At 33.7% G+C, this 14,328-nt stretch overlaps 1 protein-coding gene across 15 annotated transcripts in view; it reads left to right on the forward strand.

Moving 5' to 3' along the window:
• The window catches only part of LOC116424817 (uncharacterized), a 327,658-nt gene extending 322,599 nt beyond the window's left edge, over positions 1 to 5,059 (forward strand). For all 15 annotated transcript variants that reach the window (XM_031971727.2, XM_031971728.2, XM_031971726.2 and 12 more), the window contains one exon: positions 1,274 to 5,059. In XM_031971727.2, coding sequence (XP_031827587.1) covers positions 1,274 to 1,351 — 78 coding nt within the window. In that variant the 3' untranslated portion in view covers positions 1,352 to 5,059. The remainder of the gene's footprint in view (positions 1 to 1,273) is intronic.
• The last annotated feature ends 9,269 nt before the right edge of the window (positions 5,060 to 14,328 follow it).

Raw genomic sequence — 14,328 nt, forward strand, 5'->3', positions numbered from 1 at the left:
ACGTTTGAAATAATACTTTTACCACTGCAAAAGTAAAAGATTTTTACTTTCCTGGTTTTTTAATCCGTAGACCATCTTTCAGTTTCGAGTTGTTTGTCATTTCAAAATTTCAGAAACGAGATGTTGGTTTCAATATTTATGGTGTCAAGTTTAAGTCATTGGAAGTCATTATTAGAATGTAATAGGCAGAATGACATAGACAGAATTCTTAGACGGTTATATCCATCTTTCTTTTGTAATCTGTATTACAAAATTAATTTATGGTCACAAATTAAGACTGTATGGTATTTGTTTTAAAAAATCTTTGTATTCATACATATTTTACGAAAGTAAGAAATAGCTGCGACATTAAATCATTAGTTATTGCGTTATCCATTATTGTATACTTTATTTTTGCGTATTGAATTGAAAATTAACTTCACTTTAGCACGTTAATACTCGTTTCAAGGCGAAACCATAGAACAGATTTCGTTCAACTATTTATTCTGCACAATAGCTATACTAATTATTAATTTAGATTTTTGCAAATAACGTTTAATCAACGGCCGATTAATTTTTGCTACGCAGATTGCACTGAAGAAAGGACTTACAATTTTCTTAGCATTTTTGGCTAATGTTTTATTATTTTTCCAGTCCCACGAGACATATAATAGAAACATTAAGATTTCTTCTAAATGCATTACAAATTAGTTTACAATTATTGGAAAGTTAGTAACAATATTTTTGAACCTGATATAATTTAATATTAATTTTTAAGAATAAAGTCAGCTTTTGAAGAACCTAAATTATTAGTAATATCGCACCAACTAAAATAAAGTTTTAGTATATTTGTTAAAGGTATTTCTAGGTAATAGGTATTAGATATATTTACAATACATAATTCCGAACATTAATCGATGGTTTTTTTTTGTATCAGAATGATCCATTTTCTTTCTTATTTTCTTTAAACGTCTACCAAAAGAAACGATCTCAGATAATCACGAACCGATACAACGAAGAAAAAGTATCTTTCCATGATTAAAGTTGTTTTCGTCTGCATTGTGCAGTCAATAAATATTTGATTGAACACTCGTTTAATAAAATATTGATATTTCACTTAAAGTACTGTATAGTTCGAATCCCGATATTCCGTCGCTCAGAATTTCTGTCTACTCTGCCCTACATTCTGAACCGACTTATGTCTCTCGATCAGGAGGATGGTCGTCCCCGATCGAATCCCTCGATCGAGCAAGCGAGCGCCTCGATGCTAATCGAACGGAACTGATTTTTCCAGACTTCTATGGAGGAAGTGGCTCGAGGTGATCCCAAGGTGAACCAGTCGTCGCTGTTACAGAAGCTGTTGTCCGAGTGACTGCAGGCCAATAATGCCTTGCACGGTAACGGAATCTATGTAATATACGTTTGAACATAAAATGGAGAAAAAGGAAACGGGGGAACGAGGAAGCCGGGTGAACGCGCGACGAACAAGGAAGAGAGAAGAAGGAATATCGATCACACACGCATACACGGACACATAGTCACACGATACAGTTACACCCCATGTTACACCTTATACGTAATGGATACTATTGTATTATATGTAACGCTACAACACACGAAGTCAGTATTCAGATACGTATCACCAAATACAATGTGAGAAAGCTGTGGGCCCGTGCGTCCCCCGCACCCTCGGACCTTTTCCGCGTCGTGAAAATTGAGGAAACGCCGGAAACCACGGCGGATAGCATCCGCGTTCGCGACGACACGCGTGACCATCTTCTTTTATCTTACTCGAACTCGAAGGACCAAAAGTTTCCGTTTCTCTGTTTGGCTGTGTCGAGATTCTCGCTCGCGAGTAGCATGTACCGTCGTGTATCGTCCCGGACTCGACACTTCGGGATGAAAGGACCGCCGATCCTCTCTCAGTCTGGAATTCTTCTGTTCGGAGGATCGCGAATCGTAGAGTGAAAAGGGAAAGATTGATAACGAATCGGAATGGGATGTTGCGCGTTGTTGAAATTACAACTGAAAGAAAGATGGAACAAGGGGGTTGAATGTAAAAGAAGGGAAGAGAAGGGAAGGGGTGGTTGCGTGGGAGCATGTGGCTAGATAGCGCGACGCTCTGTCTTGTTTTATATATATACATACGAGTGATAAGATTATACATATATATAAAAGAAAGAAAGAAAGAAAGAAAGCCTTTGTCGGGATATCCCAGCTTCGAACGATATTCGAGTATAAATATATAAATATAAATATAAATATAAATATAAATATAAATATAAATATAAATATAAATATAAATATACATATAAATATACATATAAATATAAATATAAATATAAATATAAATATAAATATAAATACAAATATAAATATATATAAATATAATACCGACACGATATAGATTAACGGCCGCGGGACTTCACCTCCCGTCAGCCGGGGCGTGATCACGTGGCCTGTCGGTCTTGTATTTGGTATCACTGAAAGAAACTACGTAGGTACCTCAAAGGTATACTTTACTATACCACTGGCTGTTGAACATAGAACTATTTATAGGTTTAATTATTGTACACAAGAGGGAAGATTAACGAGAGGAAAGATGATGAAAACAAAATAGAGCACTATCCACGTATTCTCTTAATTTAACATCCTTTTTGACTATTACATTTATGAATAATATATTTGTGATTGTAAGAATCTGCAACCAAAATGTGACAAAGAATACTTGTTGTTGTTAATATGATTATAACTATTATTATTATTATTATTATTATTAATTATTATTAATTATTATTATAATAATTATTATTATTTTATTTTATTTTATTATTATTGACATCATCATTATCACTATTACCAATATTCTTGTTGCAATTACTATATTATTATAATATTAAGGATTATTATTATTAATATTATTATTTTATTATTATAATAATAATAATTATTATTATATCAATATTGATATTATTGAACACTTGGAATATGCATATTTCTATTCAATAGTAAGAGTACCTTTATACATACATATATATATATATATATATAAATGTATATGTATATATATGTATAGGGATTTATATACCGCGTTGTATATAACTAATTTGCCCTATTGTTTATATACAATCGGTATATAAATTTACGTATATTTATATATGTATACGTGTGAGGATAAAGAAATGATAAAAAATAAGATGGAGATCAATCTTCTATTTTGCATAGCTCGGTAATTCTCCTTTTGGGTCTTAGAGATGCACACTACAGAAAGAAAAGATTTAAAAAAAAAGAGAAAAAAATATTAAATTACTTCTAAATGACATCTGTTGTTACATTGATCGAATCGTGAACAAAGCAGAATTATGAAAGAAAAAAGTAAGTTGCGAAAGCAGAAAACGATAAATAGAGGAAGAAAGAAATATGTCTAATCAGGTTTATATGTATATACACACGCCGCGCGATACAAAAGAAATGGTGTGTATATATGTATATATACATGCATATGAAAGAAATCTCACGCAAGTGTCTTATTTTTCCAGGATGTTTACCAATTATTAAACGGGAGAGTAAAAAAAAACATGAATAAAAGAAAAAAGACGACGGAGGAAGTTGGAAGAAATTGCCACGAGGTAGACAAAAGAGAGAAAAGGGAAAAAAATATGTAATCAAACGGAAACGCGAGCTCCTCGTTAATTCCGTTTGCGACGGAAATCCGCGTTGAAACGTGTCGATCTTTATCCTTTTCACACGGAGAGAGCGTCCCCTAGCGTTAGCTTCTTTTACGATACGATTCCATCGCGTGGTCCTCTTCTTTACCATCCAAAATTGCTTGTCGTCGACGACGACGATGTTCCATTATTCCTCCCGCTTCTCCCCGGTGTTCTTTTTTATTTTTCTTGTCCCCCCTTATTATTATAATATTTTTGTTTCCTGTTTCTTTCTAAGTGCGGAATTGCCGAAACCTCAGGAAGTTCGGCATAGATCGTGTTGTCGATGGAATTGCTGATCCCTTCCGTTAGATAAGTAGACGACGAATTTGTTATTTTTCTTTTATATTTTTTCTTTTTTTTTGTTTTTCTTCTGCTAAGTTCGAACAATCTTATGAGCGTCGTAGTAATTAATTTTGATTAACGAGTGGAGTTAACTTTGTCTCTTAAGGATTTATACATATTCGTTTTAGAGCGCTAGAATTTGGGATTCGACTATGAGTTGCGGGAAAATGCCGGAAAATGCCGGAAAACGCCGGAAGTGTACGGTCGACGAATGACGAAAAAGGAGAAAAACTTTGTAAATCGAGAGGGAAACGAGGAAAAGAAGGAAATCTTGTATTGCAATTACACCGATGATATTTTTCTCGCGGGTGACACGATGCGATTTTTTAATTACACTGTGATGCAACTGGCTTGGTTAATGAAAAATCTCTGTCGCACTTTCTTCCAATTCGAGCAGTTACAAAGTTGCGTAAAGAATAAAAGGAAAAAAAACGAACGACAAAAAAACCTGTAAAACACATTCGTGAGGTACTCTGAATATGTACACGTGCATACATAAACACGTATACTCGTTTGTTGTGTCGCGCGTCGCCGTTCACACACGGATATACGTGTACGTGCACACGCGCACACGTGCGCGCGCACGTTCCCCTCCCTTCCTCAAAAGAAAAGGCCTTCCTCTTTTTGTTTTTTTCTCTTTTCCCTCTTCTATTTTCTATTTTCTCTCTCCTCTGTTCTCTCCTCCGATCTCTCTTTTCTTTTCTATTTTCTAATTTTTTCTTTGTTTCCTTTGTATTTCTTGATCTGTTCCCTACCTCTTTTATTGACCCGCGCGCGTGTGTGCGCATACGTACATGTGTATGTATGCCCGCGCGTGTGTGTATGTGTGTGCTTACGCCTGCGTGAGCGGATGAGAGTGTATGAATGGTTCGACGGTGTGCGTGCGGCTCCGCGTGTTTTTCTCTTTGTGCGTGCGTGCGCTCGTAGGCACGCTTGTACGCGTGTGTGCGTAGTGAATTACGTCATATAGATAGATCATATGTGCTTTCTAATGATGAATAATTTTATAAATATAAATATAATATCGATCTCACGTGTACTTTTATTTCATCGTTGAATGCATGTTACAACTTATAAACAGGGATGGGGAAAAATTTAAATACAACAACAATTTGAATACTGATGCAGAACAATGTACCCACATACGTTTGATCGTATGAAATTTTACTTACATTTATATTAAAGAAATGGAAATTAAAATATACGAATGCATAAATATTTATAATTTTATTTTTCAAAATAGTTTTGTATTTTTTTAAATTTCGCTATAAAAATAGGTCGTAATTGCTGGTTGTTTAAATTTTTTTCTTCGTAAACATTATGTTTACAATCACTCAAAGAGTGTATATATCTTTTTGGGTCACCTTGGTTTATTCGATTGAAAAATTATTCGTGCAGGATATATCCGAAATTATGGTACAACCTACGAGGTGGTGACTTTTCATGTCGTTTAAATGTAAAGTCTACAATTAAATTTTTTTTTATACCTACTTTTGTCTTCACGGATAATAAATCTTCGCTAATAAATTTAAATCGCATCGAGAATTTGTATTTCGAACAACTTTTTGCATGAATATATTTATGAATAAATGTTATTTTTAGAATATATGTACACAGTACTGTGTTCCTATAAAATGGAGATTGCGTAAAATGTTTAGCAACTTAAAAAAAGGACTGTTCTTACTTAAATTTTAATAAATAGAGGTAAACAAACACGTAATGATATTCAAAGAATGGCAGAGTTTTAGTTAAATCAAAACTTTTTTCGAAAGTTCCTCTATCTTCTTTAATACAGGCGTTGAGGCGTTGTAAAAATTGATTATGACGACATGCAGTCTACTTAGATCAACTTCCTTCTCTGCTTTCAGTAAATCATGTTTTAGTGATTTCACGGACTTGTGAAGTTCAGAACAAATCTTTGTTTCGAGACTCTCCAAAGACATAGTCTACAAGATTCAGGTCTGGTAAATACAGAAGCCAAAATCATTTTTGATTCATCATTTCATTACAAAAATCTTGGGTGCTTTTTGCTCGACCCTTCGTTCATATAAGTTTTCTTACACTTACGGGAAAACGGTGCATTTAACCCTAATCGTACCACGTGCTTTTCTACGAATCATACCACGATGTGACTCGCAGTCACTTGTGAGAATAAAAGGAATGATTACATTGTTATTGTTTTTGTTTACAAGGTCCAAATTTTAAAAGTCCAAAGAAACTTTTGGAAATGCAATATGAAATAAAATACCATTAACCCAATCATTAGTGTTGATTTATATTCCATTTTTTACAATATCCAGATCAGCTTCGCACAAATAGGATATTCTAGCTCAAATTATTACCTCTTTTGGTATCTGAATGCGCAAAATAATACGGCCTCTTTCATTCCCTTCCTTCAATCTAGAAAAAAACACTATGACATTTTGTATGTTGTGAAATTATTCGACAATTAAAAGTTTTTCACAAAAAAGGACCAGCCTTTCATGCGATTGAACGCCGCGCCTTTACGACAGTTGTCAGCAACACTTGACGCGTATTTCATATTTTTTATTATTCAAATGCGGAGCTCTTCCCAATTTTAAAGCCTAGAGTTTTAGCTTTTTTTTAACTATAATGTATTATGAACACTACCTTCGCTAATGTCGATTTCACAAATCATTTTTGCATTAATCGACGAAAATTTCGTGAAACTTGTTCGCGGATGATGTTCAGCGACTGCCAAGTCTATCTTTGGCATTTCTGAACTCGAAATGGATTTGAAACGTTTAATTGTTTCGAGAACGAATTTTTCTGCTTGCCGCTTATTTTGTAAACGCGAAGAAATTGTAGACGCACGTTTTTCATATTCATTAAACAATTTGAAAGAGAAACATGTTTCGTACCTTCAGAAACCTCACTACATAAATAACTGAATAAGAGTTCGAATACATATGAAAATTATTATGTGAGTCACATCTACACGCAAAATATTATCATCATTAAAAATTTTATGCGCCTTGTAAAAAATTTTTTTAACTAAATTTTAATGACAAGTCAACATTAGAACATATGAATGCAATGAATACGATAAACAGTTCGTAAGAATTAAACAATATTCTGCTACATGTCTGTTCATTATTTATCGATTATATTTATTCTAATAGCAGATGCAAGTCGATAAATTTTCAGAAATTTTTAAGAGTTACAATATATGAACAACTTTTTCAATTCTTCAACTTTCTTTTGTTTGAAGGTCTACCTTTTGTACTTTGTACAAAATGTGTACTGTGTACACATTTTACACGTATCTATCTGCTTCAGTTTGAATGTTACTTTGTCATAATTTTAAGTGTTATATTTATCTTTCATTTGTTACTTGAAACTTTTTATATAAATAGTGAAATTGCCCATCTTTGTTTAAAATTACAACTTCTTTACGTTAACACATTGCGTATCGTTGTTGATGTGAGACGTTAATCGACGGCTTTCACTTCAGAGGCATTAATGACCGAATGTATTAATCACAAATATAAATAATAATGAATGAAGTAAGTAAGAAAAGCGTTTAAAGTTATTATTTCATCACTAAACATTAATAAATGATCTCATTCATTAACACGTCGCGTACCGGCTAATTTTCAGAAAATTGAATTGTGCGGATGGCGATTTTCAGTGAGATCAACTTATATCACTATATATAGAAAACTTCAAAAATTATATTCTTATATAATATATTTTAAATATATAATCAGTTCGAATCAAATTTAATATTTTTTTAAATGCTGTAGTAATTAGCAAAGTTACATTGCTAAGTGTCTTTTTATAAAAACGAGATTTCTCGTTACCAGTATGCAGTGTGTTTATCATATGGAACATTAATTATTCTAAAAACCCACTTTTCCTAAAATTTATTGATATTTCCTTTACAAATTTACAAAATTTACGAAAATTAGTTGCGTGCAATCTCAAGTAAATGAGTAATTAAAAAAAATATACAATATTATACCTGATAATAACTTTTGGACTAACTGTGACCGTCAAAAATTTTAAGTGTTAGGCATTTAAAACAATGACCCTAACAACATATGTCAAGTTCGAGGTCATACAAAAGGTTACCTTTTTTCTGAATAATTAGTCCCCCTTTGCCAGATATATTTTTGCAATGTTTCTAACAAATTACAGCTGAGCGATGGTAACATGTTGCCAGGGAAAAGGTGTTCAAAATCATACCTTTGGCAAAATGTGTCACGATCAACGTCATTGGAATAACCTCGCCTTAGCCCTAATGTTAAACATTTTTCTCAAGTTTATCGATGTTGCTGACCAAAAGTTGTTACTCTAATACTTTTTTCAACATTGCAAAATAGCATCATACAAAGTATTTCAGAACATGCGAGATAACTTCGTTAGTGGATTTAGTATAGATAAGAAAAAGTTGATCTAATGATAAAAGTTGATCTACGTATAGATAAGAAAAAGTTGATCTAAATATTCATTTTCTCTGACCTTGTTTGTGAATTATGCTGTGAGCCCGGGTAGTTGACATAAACTTTATTTCTAACAGAATAAACAGTCCAAATATATCGATTTAATAGACAAACGATTACAGAAACATGCCGCTCACTTTACTCGAAGAGGGTAGATTTTTCAGCACGATAATGCATCTGCATGAAGTGAAGTAAACTGAAGTTTACATAGGAGGAAGGTGGTTTCAAACAATTCAACAATTAAAACCCATGGTAGTAGAAGAATGGGATAATCGATTATAAAACAAAGTTAAACAGTTATACAAATCAATTCCAAATCGTTTAATTGATGTTATACGTGTTTTTTTGTCCTGAACTGTATTTTCCTCGCTTTGGTATAAACAATTAGTTATCACTGTTACCAATGTTATCATTGGTCTATTAAAATTTTAAATCTGCTCAATATTAACCCTTCATTTATAAAGCGTTTATTAGAAACAGCTGATTGATCTTTATCAATAAACAGTTCATCGTTTAGAAATTGCTAATTAATAATTCACATCCGCTAAAACCAGATGCAAAAGTTTCCACAGGAAAAATGTAATCCATTGTACTGCAATTTATTTGTAAACGATATCGCACAGGCAGACAATTTAGTTTTTCTTAGTTTCATACAACGATGGATAATTTAGGGACTTACACTTCGTTGTTGAAACAATTGGTTATTAGTATTGGTATATTACGATTATTAGTATTAGTTATTAGTAATTGGTTAGAACAAGTTATAGTAATATTTAGTGCATGGTTAGGTGTTGTTTACGTTTTCCGCCATATGCTATTATATCACTGTTACCACTAATTAAGTGAGCTTTACGTACCTGGTAGGTGGAGCTCGTTATTGTCCTCTTTGGTATTAAAAGCTCACCACGAATTGGATGCGTCATTTTAGTGGAAGTGGTTCATGCGAAGATATCCTTGTACATTTTAAATATGATACAGATAAATGCGTTTCTGTTAGGGTAGACCGAGGCAAATCAGAACGAAATAGGAATTTTGGCCGTATCTGTTATGTTGTTATAGAAATGAGTATGCTGATCGTCCATATTACTTTATACATCTTTCCTACACTGAGTTGCATAGCTTTAGCACCACCTACATTTTTAAGTGTTTCGGATCTTTGATTAATAATGAGTGAAAATCATTAACAACAAGGTGAGTTTAAGGAGCGTAATATACATTATGATCATGCTATTATTAGCCATCGTTTTCCTTGAAAATGGTAGGTATAAGAAAAAAATGGAAGAGGAGGGAGTTGTACAAGTTTCTTAGGGTCAACATAATAACGTTGTAAGTTCAACTCGGGACTTTTAACAAATCGGATATTTCTCACTTTTCAGTTTTTCGCTTATAACGCGCAAGTTTTTAAGTTTTTTAATCATTTTTTTTACTGATATTGAAGCTGAATGTCTATTAATAAGAGATCTATGAAAAAACTGTTGATTCTAAGTTTTAACTATTAATTTTTTGCTGTTAAACCAGAACTGATTCGATTCGCCCCAGTTTATCTTATATAGAAATGAGTTTCATTCAAATAATAGATATCGGTATACATGGAGCTAGCTTTGGAGAGGAGGTAGAAGCATATGTACTGTATAATTACCAAAAATTCTATATTCTCTCTCGTAAAACCCATTTAATTTTATACTAGAAGAAACAGCCTACAGACGTTGAAATTACAGCCTGGCATAGAATTGAAGACTAAGGATGCTTTGCCTGTCGTCGCTCCCAGGGAAAGCTAAGGGGTTTTGTGAGGATGGGGATATTTTGTAGTTATACTCGTAGCTCTCGCACGGACATGTTCATGTATACAGACTTCAATGCAGTAGTAGCAAAAGTTTTTCGCGATTATCTCGGAAATAAAGCCCTCCGTGAGCAACATAAAAAGGAAAAAGTTGTTCAAAATCATTCCCCTAACAATATATTTAGCACGTTGAATGCTGTACGATTTCATAGAACAAAATGCATAAGATGCAAGAAATATAATATTACCACATTTGGTAGCAATATTAACAATATAGAAATGTTTTCAAATAATCATTGTTTAATTGAGTGAACTATAGTAATTCAATTTGGTTGGGGTCACCGGTGATTCCCATGGCATTCAATGTGTTACAAATCATCAAAGTCGGTGTTACGTCTTTTCCTACTAAGCACCCTGTATATTCGTAATAACTATTATTACTACTGCTAATACTATTGCTATTACTATTACTACTACTACAACAATTATTATTATTGTTGTTGTTAATACTACTACTACTGCCACTGCCACTGCCACTGCCACTGCCACTGGCCACTACTACTGCTACTATTATTATCGTCCATCTGAAACGTGTTCCTCATTAGCCTTATCTAAAAACAACAATTATGCATACCGAAATGCTCCGTTAGCATTGTGACTGTATCTACTTGTAAACTTAGCTACTCTGTGAATATCTTGCACATCTGACGAAGTGTAAACACAGCTGGGAGTCGGACGTCCAGATTTTTAGTCACTCCAACCCCAACGTGAATCATTAAGGCCCTGTTTTTCTGTTCTTCCCCCTCCCTACTACCAAATTCTTCGTTTCCTGAGTCTTCCTAAATCCACGCAACCGCCAGCATTACATTAAAATCTCTACCACGTTTCTTCAACTAACACTCGCCATCGTGTGACTCAATGAAACACAAAACTTAAGCAATTTTGGTTTTTCGCTGGATCCGGACAAGATCCCACGTTCTTCTTCGGGAGTACTCCTCCTGTGTGTTGTGTTAACATAATAATCGGTGAATTTGGAGTACGCCGGCAACTTCACCTATAAATTAATTATTTATATATACATGGTACGTACGTATAAAAAAATCATGGATCTTGGAGCTCAGAAGAAATAAAAGACACAATAAAATTCATTAATTCTACAGAATTAACCATACGTCAAGCGGTGGAAGTTTATTGCATACCCAACATGACTTTACAAGGGCTTACGCCTCAAGCTATAATGAAGAGTCGTAGAGGGCAACCAACGCTAAATCCAGAAACAAAAAAAGAGTTAGCCTATTGTCTAATTTATTTAGTAAGCTTTAGGTTCTTACATCAAAAAACGTTCGGAAATACGCTTTCCAATTTGTGATTGATCATAATCTGAAACATAATTTCAACATTGAAGAAAAGATGGCAGGTGAAGACTAGTTCCATAGATTCTTAAGTAGGAACAAATATTATAATACATAACCATTAAAAAACTGGAGTCTATTACGAGCTAGGATCAATAGTATCGAAAAAGATAAAGTGGCAGAGTTTTATAAAACTTTACAAGTTATCGATGATAATAATCTGCGAGGAAGACCTTAATGTATTTACAACAAGAACGAGACTGGCTTACCGCTTAACAAACGTCCACCTAATGTAATTGTGACAAAAGGAAGTGAAGATGTTGTGAGCATGACGAATGTTGAGCGAGATAAAAACGCGACAGTTTTAGCTTGTATATATGCTACAAGGCAATTCATACCTCCTTTTGTTCTTTTTAAGGGCTTGCGTAAACGAGTTGACTTTATGGTAGGAATTTTTTTTGGTACATAGATTACTATGGCTGAAAAAGGTTGGGTGACTGAAGAAGCGTTTAAATTATGGTTAGAACGTTTTAATTGCTACCATTTTAAAAGCCATTTTAATTTTGGATTGTCACTTATCGAAATTGAGCTAATTCTAATTCCGCCACACACGTTTCACGCTTTTCAACCGCTTGACATGTCGTTTTTTAAACCATTGAAAAGTTATTACAACCAGCAAGCAACGGTATGGTAACATTCAAACCTAAATAAAGGAATTAACAAAGTTATTTTCGGAGTTTTCTTAAAGTTTCCTTGGAACCTGCCAGCTAGATTTGGAAATACAATAAAAAGCTTTGAGAAGACAGGAATATATCCGTTGAATCCAAATGCGATACTGCATCACAAATTTATCAGGTATGACACTGTCAATATGGAATCTGATAGTTAATCCGTTAGCATGCCATCTCTTCAATGTTAGTAAAAAAAATATTAATAAACTTAAAAATTCTCATTTTATTAACAAAAAACTGAAAAATGAGAAATTTACTGATATTGAAGTTGAATGTGTATTAATAACAAATTTATAAAAAAATATTTTCATTCTCAGTTGTAACTATTAGTTTTTCACTGACTATTCGGAGATTCGAAAAAAAATTCAATTTTTTATATTCTTTAAGCTTATAGTTCTCACATTTAAGTTGTTTCTTTACCTTTCACTGAATTGTACATTTTTAAAATTCTATAATCTCAATTTTTAAATCGCAGAAGAGCAAAATGACCCATTTATTTCTGATTTTTGTTTATAAAATATCATATTATAGTGTTACTATAGTATAGATAATGAAAAGATGGATCTTGAGTAATCGAGAGTTAGGAATAAATATATGTATTTAATAAAATATGGAAACAACACGAACAACACGTAAAAAGTACAACTCAATGCCACGAAGGCCAACACATGACTCCTCCCGCAACTCTCTTACAGATATTCTCCCCCAAAAATCATTCTCTCCCTCACAAGCATTCTTCTCACTCGCACTCATCACAAATACTCGGATGCACCCCTGGAAAGCTGGCCCTGCAATCTTGGGTCCGCGACGTTGTGCAGGCCACTTTTCCTCGACCGTTTTACAACCTTTCCTTTACTCACACTCATTCTTAGATTCGCTCTTCTTAAAAATACCTTAACCTACGCTAAAAATTCTAGATACTACAATGTACTTACAATTCATTTACCGGTGTATGGGTAGATCCGAAACAGAATTTTTGTCCAGTTTTTCTTTGTTTGTAGATTTTGTATATTTGTTCTATACGCACACACGAAAGAATTCGTAGATACATCGCGTAATCGACGAAGAAAAATATCTCCCCTCTCCGCGTTGTTCGAAAAGAAAAGCCAAAAATTTTTGCAAAATGTTCCATTTCCTCCGTCAATTCTATTGTTACTTATAGTTTATTTATGTCAGTTAATAATTAAGTACATTCAGCTAGCAATTTTGATTTAATAAAAATAAAGAATTTGTATTTTCATATGATTTTACATGAGTATTCCATTTTGCCCTACCAGTACCTTTAAAAAATCGTATTTCCCTTCGTAACTAAATGTTTTTATTAAAAAAGTCTTATATTCCCTTACAATATAAAGTCTATTTAAAACTTCCAAAAAAGATTTCATGCGTTCAATACTTCAGATATTTTGTTATTACGATTAAAAGAAAAAGTGTTCCATTTTACTTCACTTGCCTCTATCTCCGTTCACTTCTGACTGAAAAGGTAATCGTGTGTATTCGCTCACTCCTGTCAAACAATGTCAATTACGAAAGTGCGATTCAAATCTTCAAATAAAAATTTGGCGAGACGCGATGAATCGTTTTCTTGCATAGTGCCCAGATTCGCAAGATTCCAAAACTCATACGCGATACGCCCGAAACTCTCGGAGAATTACACCCTGCTGGTCTCCACGTTTCTATCGAAGATCAGCTACAGTATCGCGTGTCAGTGGAAGCTCAAGCACAAAGACAAAAAGATGCCGCTCTACACATTCCTGCTAGACTTCCCGGAAAAGCGCGCAAACTGCATGTCGGTCGTGGCCAAATAACAGAGGAAATCCGCCGAGCTTTCGAAGGCTAAAGCTTAGCTCTATAGACTGGAGCTTTAGCTCATGACGGAAGATGTTATGTGGTGAAATTATTGACAAGGGGTGGCAAGTATGTGTCTGGAAAACACACGAACCTCAGAGTTGGAAAAACCACCCCTCC

The sequence above is a fragment of the Nomia melanderi genome, chromosome 5 (genome assembly GCF_051020985.1).
Source record: "Nomia melanderi isolate GNS246 chromosome 5, iyNomMela1, whole genome shotgun sequence".
NCBI classification, from domain to species: Eukaryota; Metazoa; Arthropoda; class Insecta; order Hymenoptera; family Halictidae; genus Nomia; species Nomia melanderi.